Below are 22,569 nucleotides of genomic sequence, written 5' to 3'. Positions count from 1 at the left end.
AAACATGGAAAATAATACCATTAAGTAATCCAATCATGATTAAAACGGTAGAATCTGAAATATGAATTAGCCAGTGGCCCTATAGATTTTCCACTATTAAGTATCTGAGCACACTTTTCTTAGTTCTTCCTAATTTTTCCTCATTAATCTAAAACCTTGAATATGAATAAACGCTTGCACTAATTATATTCAATTTTGATCAACAAATTAACCAGATATACCTTGATATAATAAAAAGCTAAAGTTCAATTCAATATACTTCGTGACTGGGAGTTAGAAACCGTTATGATGACCGATTAGAGAGGGCATTTTCAACCATCGATAATTGCAGTGGACAGATTATTACAAAATAAACGGATAGGGAGGCACTACAACTAATGCTCTAACAGAGAGCTTATGTATTTATTGGATGAGAGTACCCCACTGGTTTCTGCAAGGCCTTAGTTACATGTGGTGCAGGTGGAATATACGTTGAAATTGTAATGGCTCACATTGGAATTACTAATCTGCTTGCTCCCCGTCAGCGTGCTGACCACTTTACCACCACGCTTCAGGGTTGCCACCTGCTGTCCTACCTGGAAATCCATACTCCACGTGGATATCCCTTTCGGAACATCGAACGTCTTAGTCGCACTTCCAGATCGCAATTCCACCGTGGCAGGCCCAGTCAGCTTGGCAGTCACGTAAACTTTGTCGCTTAGCTGATCAGAATACACAACCTTGCAACCATCAGCGGGCACGTTGATGTTTTTGCTTTCCGTATAATAAAACAAGTAAATTGAATCCTGAGTAATCGCTGGTGCGGTGCCGGTCTTGTACCAGCTGAAGTAGTACTGCCCCAGCTCCAAGAAGGCGCGGTGCGTGTACCCCGACACGTCAGAAGCTGCACTGCTGAGTGGCGGTGCCACGTAGGAGCCCTCGACCCAGTCGTTCCACGTCACAATCTCGAGGAGAGGAGGGCTCAGCTGGATGAGCTGCTCCCACTTTTTGATCCAAAGACCCGGACCCTGGTAATTGCCCTTCACTTGACAGTTACAGCCGTTGAGATCCTTCGCCTTGCAGGCATCAGAGCAGCAAGAGCCTTGAATGTTCTTGAAGAACCAGGGGCTAGGGCTAGCCATGTACACTTTCCCGGCGGCTTTGCAGGCGTTGAGATAATTCCGGTCTTTGGTGTCCGATGGGTTCTGGAAATCGGGGCTAACGTAGGGCCACGCTGACGTGTCCCACGCGAACAGCCCATCGATAATATCCTTGAATTTGTCGAGCGTGCCTTGGACGCCCCCCGAGGAGCCGTCGGTGGGGAAGAAGGGGATGAAGAAGAATTTGTTCCTTCCGCCGGCCTTTTGGAAAACGTCGTTCCACCCGTTGAGTGCGGAGGAGTAGCCGTAGTCTTTCCACCAGGAATCGTCGCTACCGAGCCAGGAGGTGAACAAGGGTTTGCCACCGTATTTCATCTGGTTTGGGTGGTTTTGGTAGCGGGTGAGCATGGTGGCCAGCTGGTCGGGTGTGAGGTTGCCATTGTTGTCCTTGTGAATGTCGGCGGAGAAGAAGATTTTGAAAGACGTACCCACTTCTTTGGCCGCTTGGTACATGTTGTCCGCCAGATTCTGGCGCCACACATTGCTGTTGAGAGCAAAGGCGTCGATGCCTTTGCTCTGGGCAAGTTGGATCTCCTGCTTGAGGACATTGATGTTGTCGTTGGCGTAGAGCATATAATGGGCGAACACCAGCCTCGGATCTGCGGCCCTTGCGGGGCAGATGAAAATAAAGGACACGGCCAATACGAAAAGAAACACTGTCATTGTTGCAGAGCTCGTAGCCAATTGTGGCCTTCATTTGCTCATTCTCTGCTTATATGATTAGAGAAATAGACAGGGTGGGCTAAGTCAAAGTCAATTCCGTGTAAGAAACGTCGGTCTTTGTGGAATTCGGCGACGATTGTGGTCGGCTTAGCGGGTTGTGGGGGATAAACGATTACATTTTTTGGCATTTCTTACCACGGATTATTTTTTCTTTGTAAAAGATGTAAATGTCACTAACGTAGAATGGACAAAACAGGACAACCTTTTTTAAAATAATTCACAGATTGTTAGTTTTATCTTCACAAAGTTGGAGTCAAATTGATTTGCGTAAATATGAATTAAAAACGAATTTTATATGGTAATGGATGCTACATATTGTTAGTCATAATTAAATAAATATTAATTTTCAATTCTAATGCTATCTTACTTTTAAAAACCTTAATAAATCTAAATCATAATTCATATATATTATGGTAGACTTTTACAAAAGCAGCATATTTATTAAACTTTCTGTTTTTTAATGTTTCAAATTCAAATAATGTATCACATTATAATATTATATATACATATATTATAAATTATATATAAAATTTATCTTCATCTTAATTGTTTTATTTTAACATTAAAATCAAAGGTCTGATTTTTAAATCTATTTTTTCAAAACAAAATAATCTATTTAAATTATTTATCATAAATTTTTTTTATTTTAGAATGATATCTTATATAACTTTAATTGCTATTTAAATATTAAGATATTTTTTAAAAGTATCTTTATATGCTTCAAATACATACATACATGTATACATATGTAAATATTAGATTTCATTATTAATTTCTTTAACTACTTAAAAATTATATTAATTTAATTGAAATGTAATAATACTTTAAAAACTAAACCTACAAGAGTCATAATAGAGTAAAAATAGAACAATTTTACAAATCACAGTATTAGATAATAGAATTTCAATTTAAAAATGATTTAACAAGTAAGTACTTCATACTTTCATTTACATAAAAGATATTTTTTTATAATACATATTAGTTTCTTCTTAAATTAATTGTCTATATTTTTTTTAAGTCAAATTTAGAAACAATCCAATTTAATTTTTTTGTTAATTGCAACAACATCGTTGAGCATGTCATTCAGAATTTTACTAATTGAAAAGTTCAATTGTATAGAGGAGAGAGTGTAAATTGCACCAGAGGACGTAACTAATTTTTTGATAATGGGTCATTGTCGAAAACAACATGGGGCTAGAGAAAAATCGAAAGAAAATCTTATAGTTTATCTAAATCTAATTAATAAAGCCTATTTAGACAGTAAAATTCAAATTTATAACTTGTATTTATAAAAGAATATGTACACAATAAAATATTAATCATGAATAGTTCACTTTTTGAGATGGCACCATGGATGAATGGGAGTAAATTATAATTGTAAGATCATCCAACAAAGATGATCTCAAAGATAAAAACACAAATGCAGTGGCATTATCACATGTTTTAAATTAAAGTCAACGCTAGCATTGAATTGGAGTTACTAATTGCATTATATTGGATTAGATTAGATGATTTATCTGCCCCACTTCTAACTTTCATCAGAGGATAAATATGGTTTATAATAAGGTTCCAATAATTTGACAATTGTTACACGAGATTTGGATTCTAACAAAATATACCTTTTTAATTTTCTTTATTTGAGTAACATGACCAACTGCAAAACCTTGCCTCAAGCTAAGAACAGGAAAAGGTACAAGCAAATGATTAGCAACACTTGTGCAATACTATTCATAGCACCTTTGATTCCCGTAAAGCATAGCAAACTCTCATTTTTCTATAGGTATATCTCCAAACGTGAGCTTGTGGTGCTGCTCTTCTTGTTTCTCTTTGTTATCCGGTCATAAAGTGTTTCAAATTTTGAATCTATTAATCCCCTGGTTATGTGTGAAATATTTTCCATTTTAATCATTGGAATGGTCATTTTATCACTGAATTTCTGTGAGTTTCTAAATCTTCATGTCTCCAGCTCGTTCCGAGCTCCACAGAGCACTTGAAATTTTTAAAATCCAACTTCTGAGCTACAACTTATCGCAGGTTAATGTTGAGACCCAAAATACGTGTTTTCAAGTCTATCATTAACCATTAACCTCTCAAAAGGTTAATGATAACTTTCAAATCGCGCATTTTGGAGTAGGTTAATTAACCTCTCCAAAAATGCTTTTTTCTTAACCTCTCAAAAGGTTAATGATAACTTTCAAAACATGTATTTTGGAGCAGGTTAATTAACCTCTCCAAAAACATGTATTTCCTAACCTCCATGAAACAATTATGAACCTGTTTGAAATTCCAAATCAGACATGAAAATGGTTTGAAATAGGAAATGGGGGTGATAAACTTATCTTGGCTGAGCACAATGCCAAAGTGGAGAAAGATGCAGGCATCCCATCATTTTAATAGAAGAAAGAATCACACTCTTTAAAATCTCGGGCACAAATTGGTGGAAGTATTTCTTTGTGAAGATTACAATATATGCATCGAAATGATTAATTGACGAAGACAGTATTCAGGAATGCTAAATGTGTATATCAAGAAACTCATCTCTAATCAAAACCAGATCTCCTTCGATATCTCAATTCAACAAACAAAAGCTTGGAAAATCATTGGTACCTAATAAAAGTTGAATTGCAAGATGCTCGTGAGGAATGAAACGGTATGAAATGGGATATTAATTATAGTGATTCCGATGAACATGTACGGAAACTAGCATATGCTATGATGTCAATTTTTCTAGCATGAAACAAGCATATCAATCATAGAACTTTTATCTATAAAATAAATGATTATTGGTGCAACCTGAAGAAACCCTGCTCAATTCCCATATTTGCCAGACTTTCTTTGGGATTTTATGAAGCATCATGGTGATTTAGGTGTGAATGAAAGATAATCAAGTCAAAGAAGTTAAGAGAAAATACCAACAGGTGTAGTTGAGAAAGAATCCGGTGCATTTGAAAAAATTCCCCTTCTGAATTAACGGCTCTAACTCCATTAGTTTAGTCAGATCTTTCAATGACCACCCTTCCTCTCTCAATATCATTGAACATACCCATAGCTCCTTAGAATGATGTGTGTGTATTCACTCAAGTATATCAAAAAGGAACATGGTGAGGAGAAGCACATAATCATATGATAATCACATGACAGTATCAAAATTAAAACATTTAAGTGGTCAACCACAACTGGTGTAGCACAAAGTTTGAAGCTTTGCAAATATTATTTTCAAATGTCGATCTTGTGAGCACTATAACTCGCTATAGCACATAACTTATTTGACAAAATGTTCAAAAGTCCCCAACCTCACGCCATGTCTTTGAACCACTGTTATGGCTAATTAGCAGTAGTAGCATTGCTTACTACATTAGGGTTTTGTCATACATGAGAGTGTTGCGACCTGTAAAAAGAACTGTCTATTCCTATTCACGTGAGTAGGGGCAATCTACAAATATAAACAAAGACTACCAACTATAACTAGCTCAAATATTTGGAGAAGTAAACTTTGCAAAAACAAATGTTGGAAAATGAATTCGATTGATAAAAGATAGTGATTGTCTTGAAGCAAGGAGGAATCTTATGGTTCATTTTAAAAATTCATGGATATGTGATGAGGAACACAAGTAATGAATGAGATCGCTCTTGACTTGCTTGACATAATGCTTGAATAAAACGGTGGTGAAAATGAAAAAATCATATAGAGTGTTAGCAAAATGTTCAACAAAATGAAATACTTGTTCCTGACCTATAGCTTTGGAAGCTTCACTCATTAAATCATCCAAATTTGGATAAGCATCCTCATTTTCTTTGGAATTTGGCATATTTGACAAAATGATTGGAAATCAAACCATGAAGTACAAGTATCAAAGGCCAGATTAAGTTCTTTTTTTGAGAAGTACACTTCCAGATATCGGTGATACCATTTTAGGAAATGTCTGCCTTCAAGACTTCTGGTCTTCTCTCATGAATGAAGAAAGGACCCCATTAGACAGAAAGATATTAGAAAGTGGCTTGGATCGAGTAGGCGGACATCCCATTTCAATACAGTGTCTAGACTTAGTATTGGAGTGCATGAAGGCTTATCATCCCAACACTAGAGAAGTTATTTCACCGAACAATGAAGTAATTGTCCATCTAGAACCTACCTCTATTGCTGTTATTTTTTGATTGCCTACCAGGATGCAATATGCCAGCGTCAATCTAAGAATTGCCAAAGAGTATTAAATACTACAAATCAAACCCAATGTTTAAATAGTGTGGCGAGGTCATGGTTCTTGCAACCAAGAAGAGGAAAATCTCAATTAGGCAAATCCATTCACATATTATTACTAAAAGAAGACGTGGAAAACATGGTAACTCTATTGAGTAGGATCGTTGGTCTTCGAGATTCACATGAGTTCGAAGGTTTGATGTTCCTATTTATCAATATAGTCTATGAAGGAAAATAATATATTGATTGGGCTGAAGTTATCAGTGACTCACTGCATAGACAGCTCATGGGACTTCAAGAAAATGACTACATTTATATGACTTCATATCTTTTATATGCTATTGCAAGTACCAAAAATTTGGCCAAGACTTAACTGGCAGAGTATTTATGATCATTTATAATCATCTTCCTCAAACTCAATATGATAATAGCTTGCACCATTTTAAAAGAGTGAATGATGCATTCACCATGCTAATTGTAAGGGAGATTAAGGGGAATATTGGACTTAGAATTTCACCAGAAGCAGCAATGAAACTCCAAAAATATGGAAGTATTTTCATACAATTCCCGAAGTTTACTTATATCAAGTTAGCTATCTATGATGGGTGTCCACTGATGCTACCTAGATTTGTTGATGATAAACTAGTCTTAATTGAAATGTGCACGCAGATTAGTCAAATCAATAAACTTTGCAGGAATAGGAGGATAGATAAAATACCTTTTCCTATCAACATCAGATATTATAGTTGTCATACTGCATTAGATACCAGGAACATTGAAAGATCTATTGCTACAATAAATTTGCATCCTTACACAATGTGTTTCCCTTATGATAGTAAGGGCTATGCAGTGAATGAATTAAAGTTAAATCCTAGTCTTGGTCACTTCTCAGCTCTAGAAGACTTTTGGGAGGATTTTGAAAATGATTTCGAAGTCAAGAAGAGAGATTGGATGCAACTTAAAGTACGGTAGGTGATAGACTTCAAGTTGGACATTGATGTGACAAGTGTTGATGATGATGAGGTTTCTTTGGTCGATCCTTACTATTATAAGAAAATTGAATTGCTAGATCTCCCTCCTATTGATTGGTCAATTCTTGAGTTAAAAATATTGAAGGAGAGGTCTTCCTATGTTCTTAAAAGGACAAGAGACTGGATCAGTAAAGTCATAGCTGAAAAAGAAACTAGTGAATTTCAAAATAAAGAGAGGAGAAATGATAAAGGGGAATCATCTCAAATGGAAATAGAAGCAACTTTTAGTGGGGAGATACAAAAACTGGATACAAGTGCCCAATATCGGGATGAAGGTCAGAATCAACCAGATAAGTTTACAGTCAAAAGAAAAAGGACAAGAATGAAAGGTAGAATGAATCAGGAAGGAAATGAATCCAATGAAAAAGATCAAAGAACTCCTCAAATTGTTGAATCACATGTCCCTATTACATCTCCTTGTGATGTAGTGATTCCTCATTTGAATCTCTTTCCTCCTGATATGCCATTAATAGACATCACACAGTTAGATAACCTGTTATCTAATTCAGAACACTTAATGATGATTTCTGAAAATATAACAAGTGATGTGCAAGCTTCAAAAATTACACATTCATGGTTCCAGAACAGTCTTCAGCAAAAGAAGAAAGTTGTTCAAATGATCCCGCCTCCATTTGATGTGATCTCTACTATTCTTCAAAAGCCTCCTAAGATGAAAAAAGACCAAGGTGATGTCCAGGTTAGCTATTGATGAAACTTCAAGCAACTTGTGTGTAGAATTAGCCAAGCCTATAATTGAAAAGAGTGTTGATGAAGCATCTAAATTAGATTTCATTCTAGATAATGTTGATCTTGGTCCTTCTAATGTAGAAAGAGATTTTCAAAATTTTGAGGTGACTTCTGCTCAAATGCTACAAAGGGCAAAGAAAGAGAAAAGAACCAAAGAGCAACTCAAGGAACAAGTTCAGATGTTGATATCATATATTAATTCAATCAGTGATCCCTCTAATGCCAAAGCAGTGGTCACTCCACCAATTTTAGTAGGCCCTGATGGTATTCTAAATCATACTGTTGTCGAAAGAATAGACAAACACAAGTCACGTAGTATGATGATCGAAGCTTGGATAAACAGGATGATAGAGGATGCTTCAAAACTTATAACTAGAATGAAGGAGATATATGGAAAAGCCATCAGACAGATACAAGAAATTTCTAAAGAGCTAGAAAATAGCAAGGAACAGAAATCCACCTGGCAAAAAGTAGCTGATGAATTAAAAGAAATGGCCAATTTGGATACAAGCATCCTACTTCTTGAGAAAATTATTGCTGATCCAAGTGACAACCAAATGCCTATCTAGAGTAAAAGTGTTGGTTGGAAGGTGATAAACATTAGCAAAGGGATCACTAAGTTCAAAAAGCTAATAGCTTCTTTGGAGCAGCTGAAAACAAAAGGTACAGATGAATTAATCTATACTATCATAGGTGGGGTGCCAGTAAGTGACCTTCATTATGTTGATTGTCAATTTCTCCTTGATTCCTTCAGTGCTCAGATTCATTCAAAAATAGAGAACCGTGTATCAGATGCTGAAACTATGATGAAGCTCAACCTAGTTGCAATCACTCTGGGAGATTGTAACATTTCAAACTATCGACAAGAGTCAAAAGAAATTCAAGATAAATACTTCACAGCCAAACTTAGGATGGAAAATGTGTTCATTCCAAACTATGAATCAATGATGATCGTCCTAGATGCTTACAAGGCTTTCTAGGATAGATCAATTGTGTCCAAATAGATAGAGTTATTAGCTAGAAGATCGATGATTGAATATGTATACATTCTTAGGAATTCTAGCTGAAAATTTTGTTTTGAAAGTCTTCCTTGTATAGGTTAATTTTCTTGAGCTTAATTAACCTCCCAAAAAAACATATTTTGGAGGTGGTTATTAACCACGCAGAGGTGTAAGGACTCCAATTGGCTTTGTAAAGGGACTTTTTGGTTTTAAAAATAAGGGGACACTATGCTGAAATTTTGATTGAGAGATAAATTTTGGAAAGTATGCACACTTTTTCTCTCTAAAATTGAAAAATCTCTATTATCTTCTTGGTGCAAGGAAATGAGATGAGATGTACTTTGGGTTTCTTATTCTAAAACCAAAATTTTTATATGTTGTAGTAGACATTCTCATGGTACTGTGTGAGTGTTTATGAATAATGAATGTGCTTGGTAATACTAGTTGCTTTCAAGCGTAGTTCTTGATCACCTTTGTTATCGTTCTTGTTTACTCAAGAAGGTTGTAAGGGTGTGTGGTGCATTTTTCCTGAATGGCTTTCCCTTGATCTTTGAAGTTTTAGATTCTTTATATGGAAAGCCCTTTAAAAATCACATCATACGAGGGAGATGCCCCTCTAAATGCAGAGGAAGGCCACATACCAAGGGCCTATCCAACTATTGTGAATGATTTGCCACACACTCTATTGGGAAAATTCTACTATGACAAATATGTTTACCAACATATTTTTGGCGACTCTACTAGGGATACTAAATGAGTAAAGATTGACAGTCGCCTATAATGAAGCACAATGGTGCTACCACATGAGAAATTTTTTCCTTTTCTCCAACCAAACCTCAGCTTCTAAGACACCTAGGAGGATATCATTTCAAACTTGAACACTCTAGCTTGGAGGTGTAGATGAAGTGCATAGCAATATCATCAAGTAAATCAAGTTCTTGAAGAAGAAGAAGGGTTCGGGGAAATCTTGCAAAGGGCTCCAACTAGTCAAAACATTGTAGTTGTTGAAAGGATAATAGTCATTCCAAGAAGAAACAAGCAGAATCTTGGTCACATTCAAGGGAAAATAAATAATAACCACTAAGTTGGCTGACAAACCATACACCTATGTTTAAAGACAAAAGGGTTTGGTAGACGAAGATTTTGAAGCCCTCTGGAAGTTAGATTTCAAACTAGTTACTCCTAAGAAGAAGAAGAAGAAGGTTAATTCTATTAGTAGGTCATCTTCACCAACTAAGGCTACTATTTCTCCTATGGCCTTTCAAGCTTTAATTCTGCCAGGTACTCTTGTACCACTAGCTATAAATTTGTAGCCCTTGAATATCATTCTTCTGACTATGGCACATCAAGCACCACAGCCACTAGTTCCTTGGGGAGCTACTATTGGTCCTCTATCTTTAGGGAACCAATTACATGACATGCCCATAGGTTCTCAAAAAATTCTTCCCAAGTTTTTTGGTGATGGAAAAGTCATTACTGATCAGCACATAAGTGCTTTCTTTACAGCAAGCGGGGTTCTTGCAATTCAACATGAAGATGTTTATGTCCCTCTTTTTATTGAAACCCTCACTGAAGCCGCAACTGAATGGTTCGGTCAGCTACTAGCTAGGTTAGTAACTTCATGGGCAACTTTAATTTAGGCTTTCGAGAGGAGATTTAAAACTGCTAAGGATGAACATTTGTTGCTTTCCCAGTTAACTTCAATGAAGAAAGAAATTCATGAGCCCATGCCAGAATTCATTTCTCATTTTAACTAGATAGTGAATCGAATTCCTACTAATAAGAGACCGACTAAAGAAAATCAAATGACCTTCTTCATTAGTGCTCAGCCCTTCGAAATAAGTTTTCAGATATGAAGGGCGAGAACTCCTAATCTGGAAGATGCAAAAACCTTGGCTATTGAAGTGGAGGACAACTTGCTTAGTTCAGGAAAGTGGAGTCGTGATCTACAAAAGGGAAAAGGTCAACAAGCTCCTTTCACTATCATAGATCCTTTATATCAAAAATTGGCTAATGATCTGTTACAACTCAAAAAGCAGTTGCCCTATAATCCTCCACCTTTTTATCAAGATATTCCAAGAAGGAATAATATGCCATATCAACAAAATAGACAAACTAAATGGCTACCCCAATCAACACAAAGATTAGCCATCGAACATCCTGCATCATCTAGTAAATAGGCTACTATGTGTGATTTTCACCTAACAACATATCATGATGGTGCAAGCTGTCCCGAGATGGCCAAATTCATGCAAATGTATTTGACGGTGGAGAAAATAGAAGAATATGTGGCTCCTAAAGATGTAACAAAACCTACTGCTGGAACCTCTTCTATTAACTTTCTAGAATATGAATTTGATAGTGAGAAAGTTGAAGATATTAAAAATCACTCTCGTAATATGGCTACACCCAATTGGAGACAGAGATTAGAAGAAAAATGGAGTAAAAAAGCAAAGGAGAAAGCTTCTGATGAGACTGCTAAGTGAATTCTATCTCAAAAGCATACTCCCAAAGAGCCTTCACAAAAAAGGAGACAGATAAGGGTAAAACCTCTCCCATTATTGAAGACTCTTTTGATATCATTGATCATTGTAAGAAGACCAAAGCACAAATTTCTTAGTTGGACTACCTAAAAGCCAACCCTCGTCAGTTAGAAAGGTTGATCCAAAGTTCACCTAAGATCACTATCAACCATGAATCAGGAGTTTCTCTAAAAGAAAAAGATAATTTGGAAGGGCCCATGACTGAGAAAGAATCTTTTGTTGTAGCTTCTTTGTTAGACAAACCTGAGCCTTTCTATGTTTCTCTTTATATAGCTGGATGCAAGTTAAGTAATTGTATCATTGATTCTGGTGCATCTGATAATGTTATGCCTTCAAAGGTAGCACATTCCTTGGGTCTCTCTCTTAATAAACATTCTGGAAAAGTGTATTCTATGGAGGCAAAACAAGTCCCACTGGTTGGTCAGTTGAAAGATGCTCAAGTAGCACTTGCAACACATCTTGAGAAAAAGTTAAAATTGAATATCTTGGTTGTTGATATTCTCACCAATTATGGGATGCTTTTGAGTAGAAGTTTTTGTAAAGATCTTAGTGTTGAGATCAAGATGGACATGTCTCATGCCCTTATCCCAATTGGAGATAAAAAGGTTAAGCTTAATCCTGAACCTAAAGTCAAATATACAGTCCTGAAATCAGACGATCCAAGAGCTGAAATATTGTATGTTGATACTGGACATGGAATGTATATGATGATGTCCACTGAAGAAGACGTAATTGAGCCTCTCATGCCTGATATAACCAATGAATTATGGTCAATGGAGTTTGATGGAAGTTCTTCTTCTTCTAGTTCAAGTGCTGGGATAGTGTTGATATCACTAAAAGGAGAGAAATTCCCAAAAGCTTACAAGTTGGATTTTGAGACCACCAATAATACCACAGAATATGAAGCCCTTCTACTTGGTCTCAAGTATGCAAAAGAAAAGGGAATCAAGCAACTCAAGGTATCAGGAAATGCAGAATTAGTTGGCAACCAAGTGCGGAGACAATATCAAACAAAGAATGCAAAACTGAAGGCATATAGAAATAGAGTGTGGGATGAGATTGAGTATTTCGATGCCTTTTCTTTATCTTCTATCCCTCATGAACAAAATTTCAAAGCAGATTGTCTTGTGGTCTCTGCATCTCTACTCATTGCTCACCCTGAGTTCAACAGAGATGTTTACATGGTAGAGATGATTCATAGACCCAGTGTGCCTGATAATGATCGACACTGGAAAATTTTTGATGATGATGGGAAAATCATTGCATTTCTTGAGGGAAGGCCCCCATTTTTAGACCTGAAATTTGAAGGATCACGTAATCATAATGGAACACTAGGAGATGACCTTGAGGTTATTCAATTGGAAGGTAATGTTATCCCAAGAGGATTAGTTACCCTAGAGAGTCTTTTTGATAAAGAAGACAAAAAGAAAGAGAAAGTTGAAGACACTAAACCTTCTAGTTGTTCGGGTTATGAGAAAGTAAATATTGGTTCTGAGGAAAATCCAAAGATGGTCCTAATAGGGAAAGATTTGACATCAGAAGAGAAAGAAGAATTCACAAAGTTGTTGAAAGCCTACCAAGAAGTTTTTGCTTGGGGTTATGAAGATCTAAAGGAGTTCATGAATGGGAAATTTAAACATCAAATTCCTTTGAAACCTAGTTCAACTCCTTTCCGGCAAAAGCAAAGGCAATTCAATCCCAAGGTAGCTGATGTTATTTTCAATGAAGTTGATAAGATGCTTAAAGAAAATATTATCTATCCCATTCACCATTCCACATGGGTAGCCAATATCGTTCCCGTTAGGAAGAAGAATGGTGAGATAAGAATATGTGTTGACTTTCGTAATTTGAATCAGGAGTCACTTAAGGATAATTATGGACTCCTTGTCATGGATCATATTCTACAGTTGGTATCTGGCTCAGAACTCATGTCAATGTTAGATGGCTTCTCTGGTTATAATCAGATCACTGTCGCACTAGAGGACCAACATAAAACAGCTTTTACCACTCCATGGGGCACATTTGCCTACAATCGTATGCCTTTTGGTTTGATAAATGTCGAAGCCACCTTTCAACGGGCGATGGATCATTCATTTGTGGATTTCAAGAATAAGGTTATTGTGATGTACCTTGATGATCTTATAGTGTTTTCAAAATAGAGAAGAGATCATGTGCATCATCTCGAAGCTATCTTGCATCGATGTCAAACTCATGGTATCTCACTCAATCCTAAGAAGTCTATATTTGGGGTGACAGAAAGTAAACTACTGGGGCATATTGTCTCTAAAGAGGGTATTCGAATAGATCCTAAATGGGTGAAAGCTATCCAATAGTTGTCACTTCCCATGAGTAAACCAGGAGTCAGATCTTTCTTTGGGCAGATAAACTTCATAAGGAGGTTCGTACCAGACTTCTCTGAGATTACAAAGTCAATTGTGGATATGATGAAAGGGAATACAAATTTTAAGTGGATGAAGGAAGGTAACACTTCTTTTGAAAAAATCAAATCTATGATTGCTAATGCTCCTACCATTTCTTATCCAGATTTTTCTAAAGATTTTCATTTGTATTGCTATGCATCTGAGAACACTTTATCTGCTATACTTATACAATCTAACAAAGACAATACCAAGGCCCCGATAGAATTCATGAGTATCCCTCTTAAGAAACATGAATTGAAATATTCTTTGATTGAGAAGAATGTATATGCTTTGGTTAGAGCAGTAAAAAAATTTAGGTTCTACATCCTAAACTCTCACTCCAAGGCATTTGTTCCTAATTCACCAGTGAAGACGCTTCTGACACAACAAGAGATTGGTGTGAACAAAAGGGCCTCCTAGATAGCTAAAGTACAAGAATATGATCTCGATATCAAACCTACAAAGCTTTTTAGAGGAAAAGGTTTGTGTAAGGCAATAGCAGAAGGGTCTTCTAAAGGTGAAGAAGAAATGGAGGAAAAAATGCCTTTAGTTTTATTCATTAGCAATATTGATGATTGATTTTCAAATATTTCCTATTTTCTGACATATGGAGAATGTCCTACTCATTTATCACCTAAAGAGAAGAGGACCTTAAAATTGAAATATATGAAGTACGTTCTCTGGGGTGACACTTTATACAAGAAAGGGATAGATGGTACTTTTCTGAGATGGGTAGATTCTGAACAAAGAAAAGGGTTATTTCAATTGTTTCATAATGAAGTGTGTGGAGGTCATTACTCAGCATCAGTAATAGCTTACAAAATTCTAAGAAATTGTTTTTACTAGCCTGGGATGTTTAAGGATGCAAAAGAATGGGTCAAGAAGTGTGACTCTTATCAATATTTCAAAGGAAGAGTTCAATTAGCAGCACTGCCCTTAAAGCTAGTAGTAATCAAAGAACCCTTTCAGCAATGGGGTTTGGACTTCATTAGTCCTATTCATCCTTCATCCACTACTGGACACACTCACATTTTGATGGCAACTAACTATTTTACCAAGTGGGTGGAAGCTATTCCAGTCAAACAAACAACTTCAGAAGTGGTGTGCAATTTTATCAAGCAAAATATTTTGGTTAGGTTTGGAGTTCCTAACAAGATTGTTACTGACAATGCTACAAACTTCTCTTCTCAAGATATATCAGCCTTCTTCTATCAATATGGAATCATCCTCTCTCGCTCATTAGATTATTTTTCACAAGGAAATGGTCAGGCGGAATCAAGCAATAAAAATATTATGACCATTGTGCGGAAATTGATAGATGTTAATCAAAGGTCCTGGCACAAGCACTTGTATGATGCACTGTGGGCAGATCGCACTACTAAAAAGAGAGCAACAGGATTATCCCCCTTTGAAATCCTTATAGAACTAAGCCAACTCTTCCTCTTCCTTTGGAACTATCCACCTTGAAGTTACGGAATGCTATTGAGAATCATGAATTCAAAGATGCCCTTCAAAAGAAAATGTTGTATTTAACAAAGTTGGAGGAAGAGAGAGATGTGGTCGTAGACAGAATTCAGGAACATCAATCCCGTGTTAAGAAGTTATTTGATAAGAAGGCTAAGTAGAGGGTGTTCCAAGAAGGTGATCTTGTTTTTCTTTGGGATAAACATTGAGAACCAAAGGGCTTACATGGAAAATTTGACTCTTTATGGAGAGGCCCTTTCCAGATTAAAGAGGTATGTGGAAAGAACTCCTTTATTTTGCCATACCTGAGTGGTACCCAGTTACACTTACCTTATAATGGGGAACACTTGAAGCATTATCATTAGTAGAAGGTGTTTGTACACCTTTTTGTATATAAGTTGTTCCATTTTTGGTGTGCTCTTGTCAGTTTGTGTTGCTTTAGTTTTTCTTTCTGCTGTCCTATTTTTGGTGTTTGTCCCCTCTTTTGTAAATTGGTCCCTTAGATGACTCTATTTTATAGCCCATTGGATAAGGCACTATTTTATTCATTCTAGATTCAAGCTTCGTCTTTGTCAATCCTTGTCCCCAAATAGAGCCAGTTGTTATCCCGTCATAAAGTGTTTCAAATTTTGAACCTGTTAATCCCCTAGGTTTGTGTGAAATATTTTCCATTTTAATCATTGGAATGGTCATTTTGTCTCTAAATTTTTGTGAGTTTCTAAATCTTCATGTCTCTGGCTCATTCCCAGCATCGCACAACACTTGAAATTTTTAAAATTTGAGTTGTGAGCTCCAACTTATTGCAGGTTAATGTTAAGACCCAAAATACGTGTTTTCAAGTCTATCATTAACCATTAACCTCTGAAAAGGTTAATGATAACTTTAAAAACATTCATTTTGGAGCAAGGTATTTAACCTCTCCAAAAACATGTATTTCCTAACCTCTATGAAATAGTTATTAACCTGTTTGAAATTCTAAATCAGACATGAAAATGGTTCGAAATAGAAAATGGGGGTGGTAAAGTTATCTTCGCTGAGCACAATGCCAAAGTGGAGAAAGATGCAGGAATCCCATCATTTTAACAAAAGAAAGAATCACACTCTTTAAAATCTCGGGCACAAGATGGTGGAAGTATTTCTTTATGATGATTACAGTATATGCATCGAAATGATTAATTGACAAAGACAGTATTCAGGAAGGCTAAATGTGTATATCAAGAAACTCATCTCTGATCAAAACTAGATCTCCTTTTGTATCTCGATTCAACAAACAAAAGCTTGGAAAATCATTGGTACCTAATAAAAGTTGAATTGCAAGATGCTCGTGAGGAATGAAATGGTGTGAAATGGGATATTAATTATAGTGATTCCGATGAACATGCACGAAAACTAGCATATGCTATGATGTCAATTTTGCTTGGATGAAAGAAGCATATCGATCATAGAACTTTTATCTATAAAATAAATGATTACTAGTCCAACCTAAGGCAACCCTGCTCAATTCCCATATTTGTCAGACTTTCTCCAACAATTTATGAAGCATCATGGCGATTTAGGTGTGAATGAAAGATAATCAAGTCGAAGAAGTTAACAACAAATACCAACAGGTGTAGTTGAGAAAGAATCCTATGTATTTAACAAAATTCCCCTTATAAATTAACGGCTTGGACTCTGTTAGTTTAGTCAGATCTTTCACCAACCACCCTTCCTCTCTCAGTATCATTAAATGTACCTGTAGCTCCTTAGAATGATGTGTGTGTATTCAATCAGGTATATCAAAAAGGAAAATTATGAGGAGAAGCACATAATCATATGATAATCACACGGTAGTATCAGAATTGAAACATTTAAGTGGTCAACCACAACTGGTGTAGTGCGAAGTTTGAAGCCTTGCAAATATTATTTTCAAATGTTGATCTTGTGAGCTCTATACCTGGATGTAGCACATAACTTATTTGACAAAATGTTCGAAAGTCCCCAGCCTCATGCCATGTCTTTGAACCACTGTTATGGCTAATTAGTTGTAGCAACATTGCTTACTACATTAGTGTTTTGTCGTACATGAGAGGGTTGCAGCTTTTACAAAGAAGTGCTTGTTCCTAGTCATGTGAGCAGGGGCAATCTACAAATATAAACAGAGACTACCTATTGTAACTAGCTCAAATATTTGGAGAAGTAAACTTTGCAAAAAACAAACATTGGAAAAAGAATTCAATTGATACAAGATAATGATTGTCTTGAAGCAAGGAGGAATCTTATGGTTCATTTTCAAAATTCATGGATATGTGATGAGGAACACAAGTAATGAATGAGATTGCTCTTGACTTGCTTGACATAATGCCTGAATAGGAAGTTGGTGAACACGAAAAAATTATATAAAGTGTTAGCAAAATGTTCAACAAAATGAAATACTTGTTCCTGACCTATAGCTTTGGAAGCTTCACTCATTAAATCATCCAAATTCGGATTAGCATCCTCATTTTCTTTGGAATTTGGCATATTTGACAAAAGGATTGGAAATCAAACCATGAAGTACAAGTATCAAAGGTTGGATTATGCTCCTATTTTGAGAAGTACACTTCTAGATATCAGTGATACCATTTTAGGAAATGTCTTCCTTCAAGACTTCTGGTCTTCTCTTGTAAATGCAAAAAGGACCCCATTAGCCAAAAAGATATTAGAAACTGACTTGGCTCGAGCAGGTGGACATCCCATTTCAGTACAGTGTCCAGACTTAGTATTGGAGTGCATGAAGGCTTATCATCCCAACACTAGAGAAGTTATTTCACCGAACAATGAAGTAATTGTTTGTCTAGACCTTGCCTCTATTGCAATTATTTTTTGATTACCTACCAGGATGCAATACGCCAGCATCAATCTAAGAAATGCCAAAGAGTATTTTACTGCAAATCAAACCCAATTTTTAAATAGTGTGGTGAGGTCATGGTTCTTGCAACCAAGAAGAGGAAAATCTCAATTAGGCAAATCCATTCACATATCGTTACTAAAAGAAGACGTGGCAAACATGGTAACTCTATTGAGTAGGATCGTTGGTCTTTGGGATTTGCATGAGTTCGAAGGTTGGATGTTCCTATTTATCAATATCGTTTGTGAAGGAAAATAATATATTGATTGGGTTGAAGTTATTAACGACTCACTACATAGACAGCTCATGGAACTTCAAGAAAATTACTACTTTTATATGACTTCATATCTTTTCTATGCTATTGCAAGTACAAAAAGTTGGCCAGGACTTAACTGGCAGGGTATTTATGATGATACAACCATCATTTATAATCATCTTCCTCAAATTCAATATGATAATAGCTTGCATCATTTTAGAACAGTGAATGATGCATTCACCATGCTAACTATAAGGGAGATTCAAGGAATACCAGACTCAGAATTTCACCGGAAGCAGCAATGAAAGTCCAAAAGTATGGAAGTATTTTCATACAATTCTTGAAGTTTACTTATATCAGGTTGGCTACCTATGATGGGTGTCCACTGATGCTACCTAGATTTTTTGATGATAAACTGGTCTTAATTGAAATTTGCAGGCAGATTAGTCAAATCAATAAACTTTGTAGGAATAGGAGGATAGATGAAATATCTTTTCCTATCAGCATCGAATATTATAGTTGTGATACTACATCAGTTGCCAAGAACATTGAAAGATCTATTGCCACAATAAATTTGCATCCTTACACGATGTGTTTCCCTTATGATAGTAAGGGCTATGTAGTGAATGAATTAAAGTTAAATCCTAGTCTTGGTCACTTCCCGTCTTTAGAAGACTTTTGGGAGGACTGTGAAAATGATTTTGAAGTCAGGAAGAGAGATTGGATGCGGCTTATAGTACGATGGGTGATAGACTTCAAGTTGGACATTGATGTGATAGGCGTTGATTATGATGAGATTTCTTTGGTCAATCCTTACTATTATGAGAAAATTGAATTGCTAGATCTCCCTCCTATTGATTGGTCAATTTTTGAGTTAAAAAGCTTGAAGGAGAGGTTTGCCTATGTTCTTAAAAGGACAAGAGACTGGATCAGTAAAGTCAAAGTCAAAAAAACAACTAGTGAATTTCAAAATAAAGAGAGGAGAAATGATAAAGGGGAATCATCTTGGATGGCAATACAGGAAACTTCTAATGGGAAGATACAAAAATTGGATACAGGTGCCCAAGATCAGGATGAAGATCTGAATCAACTAGATAAGTTTACAGTCAAAAGAAAAAGGATAAGAAGGAAGGGTACAATGAATCAGGAAGGAAATGAATCCAATGAAAAAGATCAAAGAACTCCTCAAATTGTTGAATCACATTTCCCTATTACATCCCCTCGTGATGTAGTGATTCCTCATTTGAATCTCTCTCCTCCTAATATGCCATTAATAGACATCATGCAGATAGATAACCCGTTATCTAATTCAGAAGACTTAATGATGATTGCTGAAAATATAACAAGTGATGTGCAAGCTTCAAAAATTATGCATTCATGTTTCCAGAACAGTCTTCAGTAGAAGAAGAAAGTTGTTCAAATGAGCCCGCCTCCATCTGATGTGATCTCTAGTATTCTTCAAAAGCCTCCTAAGATGAAAAAGACCAAGGTGATTTCCAAGTTACCTATTGATGAAACTTCAGGCAACTTGTGTTTAGAATTAGACAAGCCTATAATTGAAAAGAGTGTTGATGAAGCATCTGAATCAGATTTCATTCTAGATAAGGTTGATCTTGGTCCTTCTAATGGAGAAAGAGATTTACAAAATTTTGAGGTGACTGCTACTCAGATGCTACAAAGGGAAAAGAAAGAGAAAAGAACCAAAGAGCAACTCAAGGAACAAGTTCAGATATTGGTATCATATATTAATTCAATTAGCAATCCCTCTAATGCCAAAGCAGTGGTCACTCCACTAGTTTTAGCAAGCCTTGATGGTATTCTTGATCATAATGTTGTTGAAAGAATAGACAAACACAAGTCACATAGTATGATGATCGAAGCTTGGATAAACAAGATGATAGAGGATGGTTCAAAACTTATAACTAGAATGAAGGAGATATATGGAAAAGTCATCGGATAGATACAAGAAATTTCTAAAGAGCTGGAAAATAGCAAGGAACAGAAATCCACCTGGCAAAAAGTAGCTGATGAATTAAAAGAAATGGCCAAGTTGGATACAAGCATCCTACTTCTTGAGAAAATTATTGCTGATCCAAGTGACAACCAAACATGTATCCAGAGTAAAAGTGTTGGTTGGAAGGTGATAAACATCAGCAAAGGGATCACTGAGTTCGAAAAGCTAATAGCTTCTTTGGAGTAGCTGAAAACAAAAGGTACAGATGAATTAATCTCTACTATCATAGGTGGGGTGTCAGTAAGTGACCTTCAACATGTTGATTTTCAAATTCTCCTTGATTCCTTCAGTGCTTAGATTCATTCAGAAATAGAGAACCATGTATCAGATGCTAAAACTATGATGAAGCTTAGCCTAGTTGTACTCATTCTAGGAGATTGTAACCTTTTAGCCTATCGACAAGAGTCATAAGAAATTCAAGATAGATACTTCACAACCAAACTCAAGATGGAAAATGTGTTCATTCTGAACTATGAATCAATGATGATCATCCTAGATTCTTATAGGGCTTTCCAAGATAGATCAATTGTGTTCGGATAGATAGAGTTATTAGCTAGAAGATTGATGATTGAATATGTATACATTCTTAGGAATTCTAGTTGAAAGTTTTGTTTTGAAAGTCTTCCTTGTATAGGTTAATTTTCTTGAGGTTAATTAACCTCCCAAAATCACATATTTTGGAGGTGGTTATGAACCACAAAGAGGCAGTTATTAACCTCTATGTCTATATAAGGACTCATATTGGCTTTGTAAAGGGTCTTTTTGGTTTTAAAAATAAGGGGATACTATGCTGAAATTTTGATTGAGAGATAAATTTTGAAAGTATGTAAACTTTTTATCTCTGAAATTGAAAAATCTCTATTATCTTCTTGGTGCAATGAAATGAGATGAGATGTACTTTGGGTTTCTTATTCTAAAACCAAAATTGTTATATGTTGTAGTAGACATTCTCATGGTACTATGTGAGTGTTTATGAATAATGAATGTGCTTGATAATATTGGTTGCTTTCGAGCGTAGTTCTTCATCACTTGTGTTATCATTCTTGTTTACTCAAGAAGGTTGTAAGGTCATGTGGTGCATTTGTCCTGAATGGCTTTCTCTTGATCTTTGAAGTTTTAGATTCTTTATTCAAAAAACCCTTTAAAAATCACATCATACGAGGGAGCTGCCCCTCTAAACACAGAGGAAGGCTGCATACCAAGGGCCTATCCAACTGTTGTGAACGATTTGCCACACACTCCATTGGGCAAATTCTACTGTGACAAATCCATTTACCAAAACTCTTCCATGTCAAATTCATCGTCTCTGAAGTGAAATTGTGTACATTAAATTCAGAGCAGTTTTATATTTTTTAAATATAAATTTTGAAATTAAATTGTAAAATTAATGTCACATTATCATGCAATTCAATACAACATTTTGAACCTTTTTTTTAACATATGGCATTTACATTAAGCTACATTTTCATTTTGGATGGTAAACCTTCTCATTCTATTCCTAAGCAAAACAAAGTCACAAGTTTGTATTAGATTTAAAATACTCGACTGATTAATTAGTGACCGCTAATAGGACCACAAGTAATTTTACACATGTATTGTAGTTTTCATAATTATATTCTAGGGTTTTTCATTTGAGTGTGATTGGATGCTAATGCTTGCAATGAGTTTATCTCATTGACCAATTTATTTTATTGTGAGTCCTCTATCAAAGAAGAAAACTAATGGTAATTGTCGGGCCTTATGTTCTTCATTATTAATCTTCCTCTTGTACACAGATATGTACCAAAACTCATAGAATATTTATAACAAACTAGAACATTAAACGCTTCAATCAATTGAAAAATGAAATGGGGCAATGAAATATTTGTCATTTTGCAACGTAGCCTAAAATCTTAAATTTTGTCTAGCCAACATTAGGAATACTTCTCCACAGATCCCTCGCTTGGGTAATGATATGTGGCAAGGAAAAAGAACTAATATTGGAGATGTTTTGCATGCAATCAAGGGCTCCAACTAGAACTTGGGAATCTGGTTCAACAATAACTTTAAGATGTTCCTTAATATCTAACCACTTAAAAGGAAGCATAGAGAATGGCTAAAGCTTCAGCCTCCTTCTTGGTGGTCTTTGCCAGATCTTGGAGCTCCTAGAGTAAAATGGTACCTTTGT

At 35.8% G+C, this 22,569-nt stretch overlaps 1 protein-coding gene across 1 annotated transcript; it reads right to left on the bottom strand.

The window, feature by feature from the left end:
• Window positions 1-228: 228 nt before the first annotated feature.
• Window positions 229-1,811, bottom strand: LOC149546264 (glucan endo-1,3-alpha-glucosidase agn1-like). The gene has a single exon (XM_089794554.1). It carries the CDS (start codon window positions 1,800-1,802, stop codon window positions 441-443), a length of 1,362 nt encoding a protein of 453 aa, XP_089650680.1. The 5' UTR covers window positions 1,803-1,811; the 3' UTR covers window positions 229-440.
• Window positions 1,812-22,569: the final 20,758 nt, after the last annotated feature.

Source organism: Cupressus sempervirens, chromosome 7 (genome assembly GCF_028749045.1).
Source record: "Cupressus sempervirens isolate cs-2001-9-10 chromosome 7, ASM2874904v1, whole genome shotgun sequence".
Lineage (NCBI taxonomy): Eukaryota > Viridiplantae > Streptophyta > Pinopsida > Cupressales > Cupressaceae > Cupressus > Cupressus sempervirens.
The sequence above is the reverse complement of the archived record's forward strand: the minus strand, read 5'-3'. Positions and strand labels throughout refer to the sequence as shown.

What these genes read in the sequence shown, in the direction of transcription:
- LOC149546264 (XM_089794554.1), bottom strand. Translation starts at nt 1,802, where the DNA reads ATGACAGTGTTTCTTTTCGTATTGGCCGTGTCCTTTATTTTCATCTGC.